An 8,173-nucleotide genomic window follows, 5' to 3' on the forward strand; every position below is an offset into this window, starting at 1 on the left:
CCATGATGCACCTCGTCATTACACGTCACACGTTCTCGTGTCACACGCGGCGAGTGACAACAGCCGAGATTGGGGTAAACATGGCCGACGAAGAGGACTCGTCACCGGACCCCGCCACGGGTGCTCCGCCGGGGAGCCCTCACACGGGCCGAGCTCAGTCCGTGTCGTTCTCCGACAGCTTCCAACCGGCGGTAGGAATGGTTAGCCAGTTGCTAAGCCAGCCGTCATCGCTCAAGTTCGACAAAAATATCAAGCAGGCCTTCTACAACACTGGGGCGATGATCTTCGTAGCTATCTGTTGTGGGGCAGCGGTTCTGGTCTACTTCATCCTGGAGGCTTTCCTCCGTCCGCTTCTCTGGGCAGTGTTATGCGGGACTTTCCTCCACCCCTTCAAGCACTCGCTAGCCCGGCTTGGACGCTCTTGGCTTAACGGCTTGCAGGACACAGGGACGCCCATCGTGGTGGGCACTCTGCTAGTACCGGTGTGGTGCGTCAATCACACGGTGGACTTCCTGGGGCGGCAGGTGATGGAGAAGCTCCCCCTGCTACTGGCTATCGGTGCCGGGGCGCCGCTGCTCTACGTCCTCTACCTGTCGTGGAGCGTCGTGGGCATGCAAGTGCTTCTCGGCCACTTGTGGGGGATCATCGGGGCAGGGCTGGACTTTTTCCACCCGGTGTGGGTGAGTGGATTGGCAATGACAGCTGACTTCCATCCCCCTTTTTCCATTGGATAAATAAGTCAACACGTTTGACTCGTGTAGAAAAATAAAGCATTGCCATATGTTATGTCAGTAGTCATTTGCAAATGTTATGTAGCAAAAGAAAAGTACGACCGGTATCGGTATTTGGTATCGGTGACATCTGGAGTCGAATATTGTCCTTTGTTGTGTGGTGACAGGTTTGCACAGTGGTCATCGGCTATTTGTTAGCCGTCTGCTTTAAATGGAGCCCCCAGACTGAAGGCTACCTGAGGTCCGCTGCCCTGCCCGTGTGGACCACTCTCCTTTTCTACATTGGTGAGTGGAGGTAACACGAGAAAGTCTCGTCTTTTATTTTTAGTACACTGGCTGCATTCAGTCCGATCCCCGGGGCTTTAAATTGTTTCACGCTGAATTCACGGTGGATCATTTTTCATCTAGTGTCTTTGATGGGCTCGTGGAGGGTTCCTTTATTTGTGGTGGTGTTGCTGCTACTCATTGTGGGCTCCCAAGAGAAGCCTCCTGTCCCCAGCAGAGGTGAGGCTTGATGAATTGGCCACTCATGAGTAGGTTTTGTTTGTCTGCCTTGTCCCAATGTCTATAATTCAAAACGCTGACTTTTGTCATGCAATTGTTTTGACAATGTATTTGTGAGGATTCATTTGAGGTTTTTTTTTCTCAGGAGAGCTGTCTGGTCAGATGTTGTCATTTGCTGCTAACACTATTTACATGGCCATTGCTTGTGGTAGCCTGCCGTCCAAAACTGAGCCCAGGGAAGGATGCACCACAGGTAAAGGTGTTTGTTTATGTATTCACCTTTATTTATTTCCCAATTTTGTTTCAGGTCATATTAATGTTATCAAAAATTGTAAAATGCTGTCTGATTTTTTTTTCAAGATGGCAGCGACTCAGCGGAAAGCCTCCATGCCACACCGGGGTTCCGTCATCGCCCTCTAAGAGCACCGTCCGGTCTCTTCCAGAAGAAGTCCTCCCACAAGGCCAGTGACATCTACTTCATCCTCCTCACGTGGGCCATAGTCCTGGTCCAGATCTGGCTCAACTTGTGGGTCCTACAGCTCCTGCCCATCCCCGTGGCCGGTAACATGACTTTCCGTAGTTCCCCCTCTGGGATGTTACACCTCACAGTTGCGTTGATTTTTGCAGTGTGGGTCATGAAGAAGTCGGTGGTCCATTTTGGCCTGAAGAGCTTTGCGGCGAGGACTCTCAACTCGTGGCGGGCCGTGTTGGAGAAGTTTGGGCGGGAACGAGATGAGGCTCTGCTGCCGGGTCCCATCAAAGGCTTGGCACAGTTCTTGCTGCGGATCGACACAAAGGTAACCCAATGTTTGTGTGCTCGTGTCCGCCCCGCCCCGCCCGCTCCCACCTCCCCTCAACGATGACGTCAATAACACGCATTGTGTCCTATTAAGACGAGGCCACTATTTGAGTAGATTTCATTCAATTTTCGGAGGACTTCACCGGAGCACGTATGGGACTCCTTGCTTGCCACGCGCTTGCACCCGAACACAGGCGGCGGGCGTTGTCGTGTTTGCACGTGGAGGAAATGTGCCGACTCCTTTCCAATAACAATCTTCCCAATGTCTCTTTGTCTCTCCTCTTCAAGCTATGGCATTGGCTTAACAAGCAGGTAATGATGAGAGAGGCCGTTAAGATAAGTGTGCGTGTGGATGAACAAAAAAAAGACGGCGGAGCATTAATTATTAATGTGAGAGTGAGACAAGTCTCGTGCTTGGACTGGCTTTAACTCTTTCATGACCTTCTTTTGTTTACATGTTTGTCCTCTTGCGTTTCTGCTGTTAGATTTTAGTTTGTTCTTACAGGAAGATGCGGTAGAAAGTTTTTTTTTGGTGCTGCTTCTGCATCTTATTTGTGATGTTTTTTTTTTGCTTGAGCGCGTGTGGCTTATGTAGACCTCAATCCAGCAGAGGGCAGTGTTTCCAAAGAAATATTTCTTTTTTTGTTGAAAACAGTCACTTTTCTTCAGTCGAGTTCATTTCACGTGATTCTGACAAATAGTGAGAAACCCTTGAAGTAACAGATAATCATCAACAGCGGAGCAGCACATGTCGACAGACGATCTGAAATGACCGACATGCACACACCAAAAGAATGTTTGTGTGCTTTACACTTTTAAAAGCTTTTGTGTGTGCGGCTTTTGTGAGTTTGGCTTTGCTTTCGCTTATTTTGGCTCCTTGGAGAGTGTGAGTTCCAATGACTTTTTCTTTTTTCACTGCAAAGCTGCCATTTTGGAAGGACACTTTGTGTTTTGAACCCTTTCAGTGCTTGCCTCCGTTCTTCTTTCACAATCTTCCTCTTGTGTCCTTCATGCAGATGGTGGTGTGGCTGGAGCGCTCTCTGGATAAAATCATCAGTATCTTTATTATCATCCTGCTGGTCACCGGGACCCTCCTCATGGGGCTGCTGCTCACAGCCATGGTATGTTTTTTTTTTGTTAGTTTTTTCTCTCATCTCTGCATCCTGAGTGATATTCTCCTGACCCGACGCCTCCAGGTTCACCACGAGAGCGTTCACATCATTGACGTCACCAGTAATCTCATCAACGAGACAGTCTCCAACCACCCAGAGTGGGCAAAGTAGGGCAGCCATCTTGTTAGTTCAGATTACCAATGTGTCGATCGCTCGGGGGAAACAACCTTCTGTCTTTATCTATTCTCTCTCGCACAGCTTGCTCCCGGAAGCTCGTGTGGTCCAGAAAGCTCTCAATTCGGCCGCCACCAACGTCTACGAACACGGGAGAGAATGGATAACACACAAAGTTGGCATTACACTCACATTATAATTTATTTTTAAAAAAAATGTCCGAACGTGTCGTGTTTTTCGTGTGTGCGCGCAGCTTCACAAGATGTTAGGAGACAAGGTGAACCACACAGATATGATTGAGAAGCAAGTTCTGGAGCTTTGGGACCGACTCTACCACTCCTGGTTTGTGAAGGTAGCGACGGACGCCGGGTGGGGGCTTTTTTTTTTTTGTTGGAGTGGGCCTTCCTGAAAATCCCGTCGCAATTGTTCCTAGAACGTCACCTACTCGGGTCGCTCTCGTGGACCCAAGTTGAATATCCAGCGAACAAACAGCTGGTTGGTGGACATCCTGGACTGGAAGGACATCGCCTCCTTCTTGCAGGATAATATCGAGACTCTGTGGTCTGTAAGTGGGCTTGAATTTTTTTTGCGTGAAAAATGCCGCCTTGCTGAATTTCTTAAAAGCTGATGCTGTTTTCGTTCAGATTCTGGAGTCCCTCTGGGTGGTGATGAGCAGGAACGTTGGTCTCCTCATCTCCACGACCACCACTCTCCTCACCGTGCTCTTTCACAGCGGCACAGCTGTGCTCAACTTTGTCCTCAGCCTGGTAGGAAGACGCCTCGTCGCTCGTTGTCTCGTGGCGGTGTAAAAACGTGCTTGTGTCATCTCAGGTGATCTTCTTGACCACCTTGTTCTACCTGTTGAGCTCCAGCGGAGAATACTACAAACCCGTCAAGTGGGTCATCAGCCTGACGCCACTCTCGCAGCCGGGACCTTCGTCCAACATCGTCGGACAGTCTGTGGAGGAGGCCATCAGGTAGCTCACTCGTTGCCAAGTGAATTACAAGATGATTATTAATATTAAGACTCTATTGTCCTATCAGAGGCGTATTTGATGCCTCTCTCAAGATGGCCGCCTTCTACGGCCTGTACACTTGGCTCACGCACACCATTTTCGGCATCAACGTGGTCTTCATTCCTTCAGGTGAGTCTCGTGCCAAGTGCAGCTTGTTTTCATTTTTCCTTCCTTCCCTCGCTCGCTAAGCTTCTTTGTCTTTTGTCTTCTGGGCCAAAAAGCTCTGGCTGCCATCTTGGGCGCGGTGCCTTTCCTTGGCACGTACTGGGCCGCCGTGCCCGCCGTGTGCGACTTGTGGCTGGCGCAGGGTGAAGGAGTCAAAGCCGTGCTACTGCTCGTCTGCCATTTGCTGCCCACCTACTTCGTGGACACCGCCATCTACTCGGACATCTCTGGGTGGGGGTCTCAAAGGCGGGATATTTTATTCGGAATTCTGTATAATTGAGGTTTTCGTCAGTTAGTTTATTTTGTTGTGTTTCAGCGGCGGTCACCCCTACCTGACAGGCTTGGCGGTGGCGGGCGGCGCCTACTACCTGGGTCTGGAAGGCGCCATCATCGGGCCTATCCTACTGTGCATCCTGGTGGTGGCGGCCAACATCTACAGCGCCATGTTGATGAGCCCCAACTCCACGGCCCCCACGCCCATCCAGGCGGGTTGGCCCCAGCCCGGCAACAGGTCGCCATCGCCACGGCAACCGAGTCACGTTCCTTTATATTTATTGTTTGTTCGGTCCCACCTCCAGGGCTTTCTCTGAATCGACGCCAATGGTCCTGAAGAAGAGCAGCGAGTGATGTCACAGGGGCGGAACGTCGCCAAGCTTGATGGCTCCTTCGAATGCGGCTCCGCAGGTCTGACCAGACGCCGCCACAGACAAGAAAGATGTCGCCCCACGCTCCCACGATGCTTTGCTGCAGCGTTGCTCCGAGCACAATGCTGGCTGCCGCCGTCGATCAAAAAAATGATGAGGTGGACCACCTTGTCTCCTTTGCCCAAAAAGTAATGCAAGCTCAACAGGGTGAGACGGTTTTCCATTGTGCTCACATCATCATCAACAACTTCTTTCTCAAAACGTCCACAATGTGGACATTTCTTGAGTTCTGGTTGCAAAGGGCCACAAAGGTGTGATTTTGCTTAAGATTTATCACATTGGAAATATTCACTTGAATGTGAGAAACCACTCATTCATTGCCAGACATTTACCCGAACCCATGAATTGTTTTATAAATTATATAAATAGGAACTGTAAAAAAATATCTTGGTGCCAAAGAACTACATAGAAGTGATTTTCAGATCTTCTATTAGACAAACTAACACTTTGTGGTATCTACAGGTAATTTTAATTATTTTTATAAGTTTTGCGCCAGGGTTCCATATGCAAGTATTAACATGTAGTTTGCAACATTGAAAAATCTTTGGTATTTTACAATCCTACTCATATATCCTTCAAGTAGCACTGAGTTTGGACTAAATTTACTTGTAATAAGAAAGCACACACCTGCTCTCCAGCAACACAGTCATTGTTTTTTTTCTTTTAACAAAGCAGTAAGAAACGTGTTACATCTTTTGATCATGAGCCACTGAGAATTAAAGTGGGCTAACTCCATTTTTCAAGTTTACTGCAGATATTAACATGAAGACTTACTTGGACCACTGTTGCACTTAACTTTAAGTTCCAAAATACAACTTGAACTGACTGTTCTAGAAATTGACCAAAATGGAGTCTATCCCACATTAGATCTCAAGATACCAAACTGATTTTATCACAATTATTGACTTGTTTTTACTACACTAGCACTTTAAGAGTTTTACAGTGCTTATCGCCACATAAAGCTTGGTGTATAATCAGTGGCTAAGTGACGATAAATGTGTGTTGTTGACGAGATAGGACATTGGGTTGTTTATTTTTCCTTTCATTTTATGTGTGTGTTTTTAGTGTGCATAAACAATACCAGTGTTTACGGATTTTCTTTTTATTCCTACATTACTGTTTGTTTTCCTTACTGACTGGACATGAACTGCCAAATAAACATCGCTGTTTGAAGTCAACACAGTATAGTAAGTTGTTGTTTTTTTTTAACCAATGAATCAATTTGAAAAAAGAACCATGTATTGTTCAGTCATGGTCAAAGTTTAAATGAAAGTGAAAAGTCCCACACCCAAACAACCCCCCACTTTCTGATTGGCTGTTTGATCTGTGACGTCACTTGGACACTCCATTAGGTACACCGCCATTTTCAGGTGTACCTAATCACAGGCCACCTCATTAGGGAAAAATCATGGTCAAAATTTAAATGAAAGTGATAAGTGCCACACCCAAACAACCCCCCACTTTCTGATTGGCTGTTTGATCGGTGACGTCACTCGGACACTCCATTAGGTACACTGCCATTTTCAGGTGTACCTAATCACAGGCCACTTCATTAGGGAAAAATCATGGTCAAAATTTAAATGAAAGTGATAAGTGCCACACCCAAACAACCCCCCACTTTCTGATTGGCTGTTTGATTGGTGACGTCACTCGGACACTCCATTAGGTACACCGCCATTTTCAGGTGTACCTAATCACAGGCCACTTCATTAGGGAAAAATCCTGGTCAAAATTTAAATGAAAGTGAAAAGTGCCACACCCAAACAACCCCCCACTTTTTGATTGGCTGTTTGATCGGTGACGTCACTCGGACACTCCATTAGGTACACCGCCATTTTCAGGTGTACCTAATCACAGGCCACTTCATTAGGGAAAAATCATGGTCAAAATTTAAATGAAAGTGAAAAGTGCCACACCCAAACAACCCCCCACTTTCTGATTGGCTGTTTGATCGGTGACGTCACTCGGACACTCCATTAGGTACACCGCCATTTTCAGGTGTACCTAATCACAGGCCACTTCATTAGGGAAAAATCATGGTCAAAATTTAAATGAAAGTGAAAAGTGCCACACCCAAACAACCCCCCACTTTCTGATTGGCTGTTTGATCGGTGACGTCACTCGGACACTCCATTAGGTACACTGCCATTTTCAGGTGTACCTAATCACAGGCCACTTCATTAGGGAAAAATCATGGTCGAAATTTAAATGAAAGTGATAAGTGCCACACCCAAACAACCCCCCACTTTCTGATTGGCTGTTTGATTGGTGACGTCACTCGGACACTCCATTAGGTACACCGCCATTTTCAGGTGTACCTAATCACAGGCCACTTCATTAGGGAAAAATCCTGGTCAAAATTTAAATGAAAGTGAAAAGTGCCACACCCAAACAACCCCCCACTTTTTGATTGGCTGTTTGATCGGTGACGTCACGCGGACACTCCATTAGGTACACCGCCATTTTCAGGTGTACCTAATCACAGGCCACTTCATTAGGGAAAAATCATGGTCAAAATTTAAATGAAAGTGAAAAGTGCCACACCCAAACAACCCCCCACTTTCTGATTGGCTGTTTGATCGGTGACGTCACTCGGACACTCCATTAGGTACACCGCCATTTTCAGGTGTACCTAATCACAGGCCACTTCATTAGGGAAAAATCCTGGTCAAAATTTAAATGAAAGTGAAAAGTGCCACACCCAAACAACCCCCCACTTTTTGATTGGCTGTTTGATCGGTGACGTCACGCGGACACTCCATTAGGTACACCGCCATTTTCAGGTGTACCTAATCACAGGCCACTTCATTAGGGAAAAATCATGGTCAAAATTTAAATGAAAGTGAAAAGTGCCACACCCAAACAACCCCCCACTTTCTGATTGGCTGTTTGATCGGTGACGTCACTCGGACACTCCATTAGGTACACCGCCATTTTCAGGTGTTCCTAATCACAGGCCACTTCATTA

At 47.1% G+C, this 8,173-nt stretch overlaps 1 protein-coding gene across 1 annotated transcript; it reads left to right on the forward strand.

Moving 5' to 3' along the window:
• The first annotated feature begins 26 nt into the window (after positions 1-26).
• Positions 27-6,383, forward strand: tmem245 (transmembrane protein 245). Its single transcript, XM_085919260.1, has 17 exons — positions 27-680; positions 899-1,016; positions 1,140-1,235; positions 1,381-1,488; positions 1,596-1,796; positions 1,863-2,032; positions 3,051-3,155; positions 3,231-3,313; positions 3,405-3,495; positions 3,574-3,672; positions 3,754-3,885; positions 3,965-4,087; positions 4,152-4,297; positions 4,365-4,465; positions 4,558-4,732; positions 4,818-5,012; positions 5,080-6,383. Exons 1-17 carry the CDS (start codon positions 81-83, stop codon positions 5,126-5,128), a joined length of 2,592 nt encoding a protein of 863 aa, XP_085775386.1. The 5' UTR covers positions 27-80; the 3' UTR covers positions 5,129-6,383.
• The last annotated feature ends 1,790 nt before the right edge of the window (positions 6,384-8,173 follow it).

Source organism: Syngnathus leptorhynchus, chromosome 8 (assembly GCF_054491065.1).
Source record: "Syngnathus leptorhynchus isolate UIUO chromosome 8, UIUO_Slep, whole genome shotgun sequence".
NCBI classification, from domain to species: Eukaryota; Metazoa; Chordata; class Actinopteri; order Syngnathiformes; family Syngnathidae; genus Syngnathus; species Syngnathus leptorhynchus.